The sequence below is a fragment of the Hippoglossus hippoglossus genome, chromosome 20 (assembly GCF_009819705.1).
Source record: "Hippoglossus hippoglossus isolate fHipHip1 chromosome 20, fHipHip1.pri, whole genome shotgun sequence".
Taxonomy (NCBI): domain Eukaryota; kingdom Metazoa; phylum Chordata; class Actinopteri; order Pleuronectiformes; family Pleuronectidae; genus Hippoglossus; species Hippoglossus hippoglossus.
The window spans coordinates 19,558,183-19,572,562 of NC_047170.1; the positions used below are offsets into that span (position 1 = coordinate 19,558,183).

The 14,380-nt window shown below is 48.3% G+C and overlaps 1 protein-coding gene across 8 annotated transcripts in view; it reads right to left on the minus strand.

The window, feature by feature from the left end:
- Window positions 1–3,593: 3,593 nt before the first annotated feature.
- Window positions 3,594–14,380, minus strand: part of tnikb (TRAF2 and NCK interacting kinase b) — a 31,795-nt gene continuing 21,008 nt past the window's right edge. For 5 of the 8 annotated variants that reach the window (XM_034571669.1, XM_034571670.1, XM_034571674.1 and 2 more), the window contains 11 exons: window positions 12,110–12,291; window positions 11,861–11,972; window positions 10,055–10,163; window positions 9,465–9,647; window positions 9,236–9,379; window positions 8,545–8,679; window positions 8,294–8,394; window positions 7,923–8,072; window positions 7,142–7,301; window positions 4,259–4,398; window positions 3,594–3,944 (listed from right to left, as the gene is read on the minus strand). In XM_034571669.1, the coding sequence (XP_034427560.1) occupies window positions 3,861–3,944; window positions 4,259–4,398; window positions 7,142–7,301; window positions 7,923–8,072; window positions 8,294–8,394; window positions 8,545–8,679; window positions 9,236–9,379; window positions 9,465–9,647; window positions 10,055–10,163; window positions 11,861–11,972; window positions 12,110–12,291 (1,500 nt within the window). In that variant the 3' untranslated portion in view covers window positions 3,594–3,860. Of the gene's footprint in view, window positions 3,945–4,258; window positions 4,399–7,141; window positions 7,302–7,922; window positions 8,073–8,293; window positions 8,395–8,544; window positions 8,680–9,235; window positions 9,380–9,464; window positions 9,648–10,054; window positions 10,164–11,387; window positions 11,535–11,860; window positions 11,973–12,109; window positions 12,292–14,380 lie in introns of all 8 variants that reach the window. The other 3 variants (XR_004612254.1, XM_034571676.1, XM_034571673.1) reach the window with 3 other exon arrangements.

Below are 14,380 nucleotides of genomic sequence, written 5' to 3' on the forward strand. Positions count from 1 at the left end.
AAAGTATCCAGATGTTGTAGTTTTATGGCACACCAGCAGGATGCTCTTTTGGTCGCCAGGGAGATCTTCCTCCTCGGAACATCCTTTTTCCAGAGTTGTTGGAAGTGATGACGTCAGAAACTTCAACAACTCAGTTGATTTTGTTTTCACCTGTTTTTTAAAATAAAGAAGAATCTTCTGTCCTGGTAAAAATCCCCTTTCACTTGTCGCTCATACTAATAAACCTTGTGCATTTATCTCAGTGTTATTGGTAAAAAGCACTCGGAGCAAACTGAAAAGCCCGTAGCGACACATTTCCCTCTCCTTTCCCAAATCAGTCCACGATCTGCTGCATGAGAAACAGATGAAGTTGTGTTGTTGCACTGATGTGAAACCTTATGCATGCTTCATAGAAGTTTTTAATTTTAGAAAAGTGTTTATTTTTTACTGGTGATTCTTAACATGCCGTTTTTATTCCCATGTGACCATTGAAAAAACTGAAGCAGCTTTCAATCAATCATTTAGATAAAACCTACTGCGTTGCAACAGGGCAGGAAGCAAGCAAATACCTGGGGCCCCGGGCTGAGAGGGGCCCCCCCGAAGAATGGCTGGTTCTGCTAGTCAGCAGCACTGACAGAGACTCTGTGTTTCTACTGTTGCCCATTGTGTGTGTTTACAAACCACAGAAAGTGTTTGGTCAGTGATCCACAGTGCACGGGAGGAGCTGTGGGAGTCAGGAGTGAAGAACGAGTGGAGAAGATGTAGCTGCTGTACAAGGAGAGGACATTTATTGTACAAGTTCCTACATCACAGATGTGTGTTACCAGACTGAGGTTGTCTTTTTGACTGATTCAGGTGATTCAGACGAGGTGAAAACATACACTCACATGCATGTCACGCACATGTGCACACACGTGTTCGCCCGCCCACACACACATGCACGCACACACACACACACACACACAGCCGTACATACGTTCACAGTCTTGATACGTACAAAAATTGAAATACAAATACAAATAATACCACAATAAAAACGTTTTTTTTTAGAAATTCTTATAGCTATGTTCTCTATTCTGTAGAAAGACAACTAAGCTTTAATAAGTGAACGTTCTTTTTTTGTCTTTCTCTAAAATGATCAGTAAGATATCATAACGAAAATTCTTACAGTATATATATATCTTTTTTAATCTATGGTTTCTCAAACGGACCCTGCCTCCTGACCTTTATTCACAGGGTGTTAACGTGAACATCCTGCTCATGTAAAAGGCCTAAACGCTTCCTGTGAGATGGACAATTAAAGAATATCAAGTAATAGATGAATCCCCCTCCTCTCTCTGATCACGAGCCCACAAACAAAACCATTTACAGAGACCGTCGTCACGGGTTCACCCAAAGTCACGCTGAGCTCCGCCCCCTCGCGCTTTACAAGCTACTCTGCGTGCGAGCATAAAAAAATGTCTAAAATATAAAATCTATTAGAAATGGGAAGTTATCCAGTGTGTTTCTAACAAGAGTAAAGCCCAGAAGTGAATCATTTCAAATGTCTGTCTCTCACCGACCAGCTCCAGTGTATTGCCTTAAACTTACAGTTCATAACAAGTGATGACAGGTAAAACGTGTATGTCACCATGCAAAACGCACAACTAAACAGACAGCGATGAACTACAGAGAAAAATAATCAACTTTTAACCCAAATCCAACATTTGTGTGAGTCCTCGTTCGGCTCACTGGACAGAAAAACCTCCAATCTGCGAGAAACTACAGAGCGGACAGATTTACAGAGGTATGGTGAAAAACGCAAGGCCGTCATTTTTTCCTTCACCTGTTTGGTGAAGTCTGTCCTTTACATCAATGTGAGTATTTACAGGAGTGCGGAGCACACAGAACAGCAACAGGTGGAGAGAACGTAAAAACCTCCAGGAGTTGGTAACTACTCTACAGCCACTTTCCTCTTTGAGATATGATGTGGAGATTTTGTTATTGTGTTGCTGTTGCAGCAATTATACAATATCTACAATCTTCCTCCTCCAACCAGAAGTACACCAGGACATTGTCGCCACAGTAGCTGAAACCGACTTTGCGGCAAAGTGTAAAAAGTCTCATTTCCCCCCCCGTGACCCTAGCATCTAACAGGGAAGCGACATAGAAGGTGTTTCAGCATGTGACACCATCGTCAATCTCAGCCGGTCCATTCCTTTACTGCAGAGAGAGAGAGTCGTGGTCAGGAAACAACGTGCACATGGGCCACAGCTGATACCTCTCGAGCTCGGTGCATCTACGCCGCCTCGGACGTTTTTTTGCTTCATCTGACGGTGCAAAGACGCCATCGATAGGTTTCTGCTACAAGATGTTTGTCCAGGAAACATCCGCTGAGTTTCAGTCGACCAATCGTCGCTGCGAGAAGTGTTTTGATGACGACAACATCGAGTAATCTCAAAATCTGAGTTCAACATTGGGCTTTTCGCTCAGAGAAGTTAAAGGCCGGTCAAGACTTGGGTTATTTTATACATCGGAAATTGTCTTGTTCCAGCTTTAATGCAAAAAAACCTCCAGAATACGCCTGAATAATAAAAATCAGTACGATAACAATCTTTGCAGGATGAGTCTAAAAAACGTCTACGATCAAACGAGAAAACAAACGTCTGCCGAATCAGAAAGAACTGATGTAAGCAGACAAAGGTCATAAACTCCCATCATCCATCTGTGCTGCTGCTGTACTTCTGTGCGACGCCTTAACACTGAACAGCGAGGGGGGGGGTGGGGGGAGATTGTGGCGCCGCTCACGAAAACGATTTTGTTCTGTAAACATTCAACCGGTGTATTTGTGTAATTTCCGTCCATACGTTGATTGGTTGTTTTGATAAAGTGTGTCAACCCCCCCCCCCCCCCTCCCCTGCTCGGAAACCTCTGACACTGACGGTTTCTGACGCTGAATCTTTGGCCAACGAATAAGTTCAATAGTTAGAGTGTTGGCATCCATGAAGATTTAGAAAGATGCAGGAACATCGATCTCGACTGAGTTTTACTACGTCTCGCTCAAGATTGTCAACTTTAGTGCGGGTCAAACCCAAGGTCACACCGTGCAGACCAAACTCTCCTCGTCGTCTCGATGTCGTCTCAAACATCAGCAGGTGCTTCTAAACGTTTCTAAAAAACCCCAAAAACGCTCAGTGTAGACGAGGCCAAACAGCGACGCCAGCATGTGACCAGATTTACTTGAAGGGATTTTGATTCAGTGACTTTTACTTCCAGAGACTTGAGAAATGTCCCCAGAAGTGCTGCAGCCTCTGTTTTCTTGCTGCACTGATGCTACTTTAACAGCCGACAAATTCTTCCTCACGATGACGACAGGGCGCAGGAGAAGATGTCTGATTCGCTGCAGTAAACAGTCACAACCCCTGCACCGTGGTGTGAACACCCTGTAGGAAAATCATTGATGTGCTACACAAAGGACTTCTCCACACATTCAGTCACATGGGAAAGTCAAAGGCTACTCGGCTTGGTGTCATCGTCCTTTACGGTCTCAGAAACAACCCGGTCCAACAGTCCACAGGGAAGGTGAAGGCGTTGTTCACTGGCGGCGTGTGGAGTTACCGTTGCTCGTCAGGCAGTGACATGAGGCCTGTGGCGCCCCCTGCAGTTGGAGGGTATCTATCTGGGGCGAGGGGGCACGACTCCAGTGGTTTGACTCTTCCTGTAGTTGCACAATCGTCGGTTCAGCAGCCTGTTGTTTTGTTCTCCACAAACACCAGCGCGCACACACACACACACACACACACAGACACACACACACACACACACACAAACAAACACAGATCATCCTCGCTCGTCCCTCTCTCCTGGCGGTGGCCGATGTTCAGGGTGAAGAAGAGGAGCGGTTACCAGTTCATCATGGAGCTTCTGTTGAGGGTCATGAAGAAGACTTGGCTGCTGCCTCCAGAACGAACAGAGGCAAAGAAAACCTGCAGGACGACACGTGAGGACACGACACTGATGATCATGGTCCAGGATCTGTTCTTACAAAGGTTTCGTCTTGTTTTGGACAAATGTGTTGTTTGGTGTCCGTGAAGATTGGACACAGGAAGACATTGTTTATATGATTAATCTGAATATTCGTATTTCACTGCTAGGAAAACGTGTTTGGACATTCTACAAAAAAAAATCTAAACTACAACAGCTTGTAACTAATTGTATATTTTTATACATTTGATTTTACTTTTAGTTAGCGGAGGAAACGGTGCACTCTGCTTCCAGGACGCTCTGAACGCCGACTCACCTTGTCGTTCCTTTCCGACAGGAACTTCAGTCGCTGAGCTCGCTTGTGCATGAAAACTCCGTCGAGGTGTCCCGTCTCCACGGAGCGGATCTCAATGGCCTTCTCTCCCCAGCCCATGATCTGGTTGGAGTGGATGTAGGCTGCAGGGGTGGGAGAGGGTATGCACGCACACGCACACACACACACACACACACACACACACAGACAGACAGGGATTGGACAGGAGAAGACTCAGCACCTGTCTCACACCCAAGCCAGTCACACCTCGAGGCCTCCTCCTCCTCCGCCTCGCCTCCGGGAGGGAATTATTGCAGCAGTTTCCAAGTGATTCAAACGATCACGACCTCTGAACTCTCGATGTGAGAAGACGCTCGATGTCGTGGTGTTGTCAGAGAAACGCTCCAGCTGATGGTTTGGGATCAGTATTTGATTTCACCGATTTGCTCCAGCGTCCCTGACAGCAGCCGAGCGCCCTGAGCTTTGCAGCATTAGATAAAGACGTCTTTCTGCAGAAACTACAGCCTCAACAGGAGAAGACGAGGAGATGAGAAGCAGCGAGGCTGAGGTCTCCCCTACTTTTACAGATTGGAATCTTAATAACAACGCGGAGCCAGTTGGTGCAACCACTCTTTTGTGTGGTGTCTCTGATGAAACTGATCACAGCTGAACTGTGAGACACCAAACCAGTGGAAAGTTCACCCTCCGGTCGCACTTTAACTAAATGTACACACTTTGTTTTAAGTGTGTTGTATGAGTTCTTTTCTCTCTTTATCCAAAGTGTGGTCTTTGACTTTGAGAACAGGACTCATTGATTTCATCAGCCCTGCTTGTGTTCGCATTTGTTCGGCTTGTGCTCAAACCGTGCGTGATACGTAAATACAGAGAAAAAAGAAACAGGACGACGTCCATGTTGTTTTTCAAGTTGCTCCCAATCAATCTCAACCTTAAAGATCACACTCTGGAGTAAAAAGGATATAATAATAAACAGGGAATAGTTTTGATGCAGATCTGGACTCCACAGACTCTTTCTGTCGTGTTCAGCCTGAACCTCCTGGTTGCTCTGCGGCAGCTCGACTTTGTTTTCAACTTGCTTCAGGTGCTCGTTCCCGGTTCACCTGCTTGTCTATACGTCTGTTTCTCCGCTTTTTGTTTTGTGGGAAAATAAAAGCTGATCCCAGTTGCCGAGGACGGGGATCAACCGGCGGCTCGTGTGTGCAGAATAAAAACGCCACGGTGCAGGTTTTTTTGTGCTTTGTCTGGGAGCTGGGAGCTGGGGGGGGGGGCTGAGGCCGGGCTTGGCTGTGAGAAACTCTGGTTCAACAGTAAAATACAAACAAACATGTTAACAGGAGACGATGATCACACGCAGAGAGCAACAGCAACGCTTCAGGACAGACACACAATCAATCAGGGAACCGTACACCGACAACCAGAGGCTGAATGGAAACATACAGAGGGTTCGACTCAGATCATAAGATCCAAGATCCATCCTTGATGTGCTCGGCTCCGATCACGTGTTTCCTCTTCACGTGCTTTACTCATCAATAAGAGATTAGATCTGACGCAGAGCTTTCATCTGCCCAACCTCACACATTTAGATTTTTAGAGCTCAGGCAATCAAGGATGAAGGATTCCTCTCTGAGATACGTCACAGCCGACACTCACACACAACAAGAGGACACAACTCCGACAGCACACGAGCATTTGCCCCAACGCTCAGAAGAATGTGCAGCTGTTTAAACGGTGGTGAAAAAGGAAAGTGTCAGTGAGTGTGTGTGGTTGTGCCGAGCGGTGCTGAGGGTGGAGGTAAAGCTCGGTGCGACGTGTAGTTGTCCACTCATGCATTAGATGAAACACTTAAAGGGATACGCTGAGTTTTGGGGTTTTCACAGTTTCAGACAACTTATCTGTTAAGTGATGAGAATATTAAAACCTTCATGTGGCTTCAGGAAGTGACACCAGCTGAGCAATCTGCACTGAACTGAAAGGATATGTGTAGTCTCTACTTTTTTACAAAGTACACGTTCACATATTTCCTCCAGCAAACAGGTAACGTCTTCATCTGTGTTTGGAGGGGGGGGGGGGGGACCGAAGGAAGAACTCATTACATTTGGTGTGAATCCAGATCAGATCCAGGATTTCAACATTGAGAAATTTGGAGGTCATTGTGATGAAAGAGCGAGAACAAATTAAACTCAAGGGTCTCAGGTCGTTGGAGGACCACTCTGAAGTGTTGATGTCTGAATCCTTGTCACTGACACTGAGAGTTGGACATGAGGACATTGGTTGGATCCTTATTAGGGTTGGCTACCGAAATCCAGAGCCAATCAGGCGGCAGTTCCTACGCGGCAGGTACCTACCAGAGCGAATCACAACGCAGCTTCATTTTTGTGCCTGAGCTATGAACTGAAAAGCTGCTCTGCCTCCGGGGAACATGAACATCACCACACGTGTCTGGTTACAATTCAAAAATCATTAAGACTGAGACTTTTCCCTCTCACTCAATAGATTAAAGTCAAAAGCAGAAACAGGAAGTGACCTCACTCGACCCGGTGTCTCTGAAGGTGTCGTCCTGATTCAGTGGAATTTGATCTGTGCATCACTTTGGTGTTTGTCTGTTCTCATCACTTAAAACAAAGTTGAGTAATTGAATTTCCCAGAAACCTGCAGTATTCCTTTAAGCTGTCATGAAAACAGGTGAGACGTCCTGGCTCCGTGTTTTTAAGGTGGAACTGAAAGAAAGGCAGGAGGAGAGAGAGGAGTGCTTCTCTGAGCGGAGGAGGGGGCATGGTAGATAGTGAGGGTGAAAGATGATCTGCTGAGACTGCCTACAGAGGTCAGAGGTCAGGGGTCAGGGAGAAGCGAGCTGATTGGTTGACGTACCGACGGAGGTGGGCATCTCGCCCCACTGCAGCACCACGTCTTTGGTGATGCGTCCGTAGGTGTTGACGTAGACGCCCTCGTCCTCGTAGCACAGCAGCATCTCCATGCCATCCGTCTTGGGCAGAACCACGATGGCGTGCGGGGTCACCTGACCCTGAATCTGCCGGGGCGACACACGGGAGGGAGGTTGGAAGGGGTGGGGGCGGGGGGGGTTGGGAGATGCCCGTGAGCCCCCCTGAACCCCTCCCTCCCCACCCCGAGAGAGAAGAAACTGCTGCAACAATAGAATCTCCCGCTCCGCTGCCACGCAATCGCCATGGAAACAGACATGAGCACAGCGTGATTCATGAATGCCAAGAGCAATGTGAGGCGGTTGCTGTGGTTACCGTCTCCAGCCCCCGTCCATCTCTGACTGTAACCAGACAAGGGTTAGAGGAGGACACCGATTCACCGACTCCATCTCTCACTCGCTCACTCATCCATTCATTCATTGTCTGATTACACCAGTGATGCCTTCACACGTTAACATGACTTCATACGAATCAGACTGTAAATACTTCACATGAATTAAATGTACTGACAAACTCCTCCACCTCCATGTTACGGTAAAATAACTTCACTCGTGGGTGTTCACTGAACGACCTGCAGGGGGAGGTGTTTTGATGCTGCAGGGACTGTTGCAGGATTCAAACCCGACACCGCATCACAAACAAACCCACAACGCCACAGGGAGCTTCTCTCTGCTGCGGGTTTCAAATCAGAGGCTGTTCATGACTCTTACATGTGAAGGGATGTAGATGTCGTAGGGGCTGCCAGAGTCCACATCGATGACGTGGAATCCCACAGTGGAGCCGTAGATGACCTTTAACCTCTGTCCCTCCTCCACAGTCAGGTCAACCAGCAGGGGGCGATGCTGCAGGTCTGTGAACGACTGACACACAGAGAACGAGGGATTCATTCAAACCTTAAAAACCTTCGAACGCTCCAAAGAAGACGAACGAACTAGAATAACCGTCCTGTGTTCAACAGAGTCAGACCGACAACCTGGAAACATAAAGCCTCCGGCCACTGGGTGGCGCCGCAGCAGAGACATTAAATAAAACGTACACAGTACCAAACTCTAACACATCCAACACATTCTGCTGATTTTACCTTGAAGGCCATAAACTTGTGGTACGGTTTCGGCGCCCAGGCGTAGATCTCAACCGAGTTCTTCAAAGCGATCACCAAGAATTTAATCCTCTCGTACTTTACTGCAAAGCAGAGCGGAATAAAAACAGGTCAGACACGAAGCAAGCAGCTTTTCACACACAAATTGAACCTTCATGTAAAAACAACCCTTTCTTATATTTCCCCAATGTCACTGTCTCTGTGTGATCAGGTCCATGAACGAGTCTTCTCACCGACTTTGTAGTGGACGCAGCCCTCCAGCTCGCCCACAGTGATCCAGCCCTGTTTCTTCTCCACCTCCGGGTCGTTGTGTAAGATCCTGTTCCTGAGCCACGACAGGTAGTAAACACGCAGCTTGTTCTTCTTGCCTGGTTCACAAAAACAAAACAAGGAGAACTGTTCTGGATCATGAGGAACATTGGAATTCCATACGCTTCATCCATCATCACGTACAGACACCTTCCACACGGAGTCCGATCCGTTTTGTTTTTCTATTAATATTCAGAAAATGTACAGAAGGAGATCAAATGGAGTGAAGCAGGGAGGATGATTTAGTTTCTGCTCACTTCTGGAAAAAGCTTCAGGAACAAGGAGAATTTCATCTTCTGATCGAGGAGCTGAGAAATGATCCCGACCTGTTGCAACTTTCTTTTGATTCTATTTTAATGACGGATGAAAGTTTCAGAGTCGTGTGGAAACGTGAGGTCGAATTTCTTTTGAAACGTGTGACGGGTTCAGACTTTGTGTGTAAAGACCTCAAATGTTTAGAGACAGATTCTTGCTCCTGAGTGAAGGTTAATAAAAATTATATTGCGATAATTGCAATACAGTTTTTTTGCTCAGCGACGTGACCAAACTAAAGGAAACTTCCTGCGTGTTGCCGAGCCAGAGTCCAGGTTCCAGCCCTGCAGGAGAGACACCGACCTGAGATGGTGACCAGGACGTTGAGTCCCTCCAGGACGTCCATCTGTTGGAAGCGCCGTCGGCTGATCAGGTTGTAAACTTTGCCCTGCCCGCTTCGATCCAGCAGCATCAGGCCGTTCTCCGTCCCCACCAGCAGGTTGACGCCTGCACAGACACACAAACGTCCTGGTTTTCACTGCCTGCGTGTTTGTGCGTGACTCGTGTTGTTGTCGTTGTTTTTGTGTCTCACCCCACAGCGCAGCGCACAGGATCTCAGAGTTGAAGCGCTTCTTGTACTTGCGGATCTCGGGCGTGTCGCTGTGCGGCCTGATGTTGGTGGGGTTGACGTTGACCACGGAGATCTTTCTGGCCTCGTTGAGTCTGGCCTGCTCCTGCTCCTGCTCCTGCTTCAGCAGCTCGTCAGCAAACAGCGCTGCGACGTGAAGCACAAACAGCACAACGTGACCATGAAGTCTTTACAAGGAACAGTGAGACGAGAACATCTAAATGAAAAGAGTTGTAATCCTGGAACGAGGCCGACCAGCTACGAGATGAATCGTAAAACATTTGATTCACGACAAAAACATATCGGAAAACGGAAAAAAGGCAAAGGTACAAAACTGTCTACATAATTATTTTCAGACTGAAGGAACTACACATCCCATAATCCAGCTTCCTCTTGAATTGAACCTTGTTGTTAATCTAGTGTTTTACATTTCCATGGTAACAGCGAGCTCCACCAATCACAGCGGTCGCTACTGCACCTAAGGATTGTGGGTAGTGTGGTACTTCTCTTGACATCATGAATAAAACGTGTTGTTCCCACACACAACACTGTACCTGAGGCGGAGATGTTATCATCATCGTCGGTCGGGGACGTCCCGTAGACCCGTGGATCGACGAACGGCGTGAAGGAGGACTTGGAGCCGCCGCCGCTCCCCATCCCGTACTGTCAATCACAGAAACACAGGTGAGTGTCGGTCACATGTTCATCTCCGGGTTCGATTATTCAGGAAACACTGAGTGACGCAGGTAACTGTCAAAATAAAGGAATGAGTCGCGCCTTCAGCGACATTCAACGACTTCATTTATTTTTCATTCTCGTCTTTTCTTTCTCGTGTTTCCATAATAAAATCTGGTCTGAGAAACTCAGTCCACAATTATTAGGGCATAACCCCCCCCCCCCCACGGTTTCCTTTATTAAGTCAGCTACCTGCATCATGTGCTGAAGAGAGGACGGAGGAAACGTTCTGGATCAGAGGCTGGAAAACGGAGAGAGGGGAGGGAGAAGAGAGAGGGAGGAAACGAGTGGAGGAGGGAAGAGATCTGGTTTGTTCCGTCTGTCGGGGAACTGGAGCTGGAGGGAATTTAAAGTGCCTCAACTTTCCTGTAAGTCCAGTTTGTCTGTGATGCGTTAGATGAAGCCGCTGAACTTTGGATAAGTTAAAGATTCATCGTTTGAATCAATAAGAAAAAGCAAAACAATACAAATAGCAAATATTTCTGTTGCTTCTCTTGTTTCATGTCAGAATAAACATAATAATATGAGCTCTGGTCTAATTTGACTTTTTAATGTTTTATTACTATTATTTTATTCCCCAGTTTCAATGTGCAATCCTGTTGCACTGTATTTATTCTGTTTACACTTTATATATTACTCTATTCTATTTATACTTTTATATTTCCTTGTCTTTATATTGCATGTTCACTTATACTTAAAGGATTTATTTCTTATTTCTTCTCTTTTTTGCCTCAACCCTGAAATGTTCTAACCCAGTTTTAACCACCTGAAGCCCTTTTGAAAGTGTATTCAGTTTCTTATTAGTAGTATATTATTATTTATCCTTATTATTCTAAGGTTCTGTTTTTTATGTTTGATGGTTCTTTAGAGTCCATCATCGTTTACTGACCCAGAGTCTGAACAAAGTCAACGTATCTTTTCTTCACTTGATAATTCAGCCGAACAAAGTATTTGTTATTTCTTTTTTTGATTTATTCTAGATTCTGTTTCTGTTCTTCTTTGTCTAAGCTGCTGGTCCCAGGAGCAAAGCACCAGGTGGGAGTGTGGGTGACGGGTGGGCGGGGTCACAGGGTGAACAGGTGACAGGGTGACGCTCTCAGGATCAGGTGTGTGTTCGGGGGGGGGGCCATACTTGGGGGCCGCTCCACCTACTTGGGCCCCAGAGGAGTCGCCAGGGGAGACCAGAGGGGAGGTGCTTGGCTGCACCAAATCAGGGAGATTGGCGTTGCCAGGGAACAGATTAGCGTTGCCGAGGAAACCGTTGCTTGCGGCAGAGCTCCGCCTCCGTTCCCCATGTTTCTGGAAAAAGAGAGAAGTAGGGGGAGGGGCTACTGTGCAGCAAGGCTGTGATTGACAGGTCAGGTGGTGAAGGCTGAAGCCGAGAGAGGGCGCGTTTGTTTCCGTGCTTGTGTGGAGTTTAAGAAACGGCCGGGTGGGTACCGGCCCCAGCGGCTTTAAACCGAGAGAGGAAGCTCTTCATATGTGACACACACACACATCACACACACACACACACACACACACACACACACACACACACAAGCTCCGGACGTTGGTTTGTTCAGCGTCAACGAGGCTCCAGGTCAAACCCCGGGGTTAAAGGTCAAAACTGGGAGGCGGCTTACCTCACGCATCCTCAGGGTGCCGTCCTGGGAGCTGTTTCCGTACGAGTCGTCGTGGTCGTTATGACCTCCCAACAGGTTGAAGGACTCGTTTGTACCTTGATTCGCCGCCGGCCTGAAAGACAACGGCAACATTTTTAAATATGACAAATTGAAACTAGTGTTTACTGGGAAGCTGCAGGAGAACCAGAACATCTGTGTTCTCACATTCAGCCCCGGAGGATAAGGGTCTGAAAGCCGCTTCACACTCACATGATGCGCGGGATGTCGCTGACAGCCACCGTCCCATCATTGGCCCCGCCCTCTCCCTCCTCGTCCTCGCTGCTGTGCGACTCCTCGCTGGACGACGAGTAGTCCGTCACTTTGACGGGCGGGCGGCTGGCGTCCTCCCCCTGTCGCAGCTCCCTCAGCTCCTTGGCCAGAGCCGTCAGGTCCTGCAGGACACGAAGACACAGAAACATCAGCAACTTCTCATCTGCTTCAAGTTCTCGCTCAGAGTGGGAAGAACGACACAGAGTATTCTTACAGGTATAATTAGTATGATTACAGACTTTATTTTAAGAAACCTGAGCTTTTATATCAGTATTTCTATTCTCAAACATCTGATTAGTGACCAAGCAACATACTGGCTTCTACTAGGTTTCTTTTATCCAGTTCTTTTAAAATTGATGTTCTATTATTTTATCTGACATTTTATCATTTGCTTGACGGCTTTGATTTTTTGTTTTCTTGGTAAATCACTGTTTTAAAAGGTGCTCTGTGAATAAATGTATTATTGTTATTATATCTTTATATCTGCTGGTTATTTTCTCGTTGAATAATCACATGGTAACTGTTTGATCAAGATATTACAAATATCATAATTTTTTTAAAACCAAAGCTTTTGTTATCAAGTGTCAACAACAGACAAACAAAAATCATTTCGCTAATATTAAGAAAATAAACTATTAACACATTATCAAAAGCAGCTGGAGCCTGGAATAATTCAAGAATATCTGGAGACCTTTTAAATGTTGAAACATCTTTTTTATTCTATTTTCTTCCTTTTTATTCATGACCTGAAATGAACTTTATTTTATTAATTTATTTTTCATTTAACTTGATCTCTTTAATCACCTGAGTAAATGTGTCTGATTATAATACTGGTTTCTTTGTGTTATGATCAATAAAATCAGCAGAATAAATAGAAAAGTAGAATAAAGAGTTTTTTGAATCACGATGCAGAATGTTACTGAGGTTCACAGTTAAATGGTGGGGGGGGGGGGGGGGGGGGGGGCAGCGAGCAGGAGGACGGGGCAGGAGGACGGGGCAGGAGGACGGGGCAGTGGGACGGTGAAAGAGGACGGGGCAGGGGACGGGGCAGGGGACGGGGCAGGGGACGGGGTAGTGGGACGGGGCAGGAGGACGGGGCAGTGGGACAGGGCAGGAGGACGGGGTAGTGGGACGGTGAAAGAGGACGGGGCAGGGGACGGGGCAGGGGGACGGGGCAGGGGACGGGGTAGTGGGACGGGGCAGGAGGACAGGGCAGGAGGACGGGGCAGGGGGACGGTGTAGTGGGACGGTGAAAGAGGACGGGGCAGGGGACGGGGCAGGGGACGGGGTAGTGGGACGGGGCAGGAGGACAGGGCAGGAGGACGGGGCAGGGGGACGGTGAAAGAGGACGGGGCAGGGGACGGGGCAGGGGGACGGGGCAGGGGACGGGGTAGTGGGACGGGGCAGGAGGACAGGGCAGGAGGACGGGGCAGGGGGACGGTGAAAGAGGACGGGGCAGGGGGACGGGGCAGGAGGACGGGGCAGGGGGACGGTGAAAGAGGACGGGGCAGGAGGACAGGGCAGGAGGACGGGGCAGGGGGACGGTGAAAGAGGACGGGGCAGGAGGACGGGGCAGGGGACAGGGGACAGGGCAGGGGGACGGGGCAGGAGGACGGGGCAGGGGACAGGGGACAGGGGACAGGGCAGGGGGACGGGGCAGGAGGACAGGGGACAGGGCAGGGGGACGGGGCAGGAGGACGGGGCAGGGGACAGGGGACAGGGCAGGGGGACGGGGCAGGGGGACGGTGAAAGAGGACGGGGCAGGGGACAGGGGACAGGGCAGGGGGACGGGGCAGGAGGACGGGGCAGGGGACAGGGGACAGGGGACAGGGCAGGGGGACGGGGCAGGAGGACAGGGGACAGGGCAGGGGGACGGGGCAGGAGGACGGGGCAGGGGGCAGGGGACAGGGGACGGGGCAGGGGGACGGGGCAGGAGGACCTTTGACATGTAATCAGTCAATCCGAGTCCGAGTTGACAAATTTTGTGCCAAATTGAAAAAACACCAAATTCAAGGTGTTGAGATATAATTTTCCCCAGACTGGGACGGACCCTGAAACTTCACCATTGTGGCCACTGGGGGTCGCTGGTGTGGAGACACACGTTCTATAGAATAAACTTCAGCTCCTTGTCCAGACTCTGCTCGTCTCTGTCGGCGGAGGAAAGAGAACGAGTGTTTTAAAACCTGTCAGCACACGTGAGCCATGTCAGGA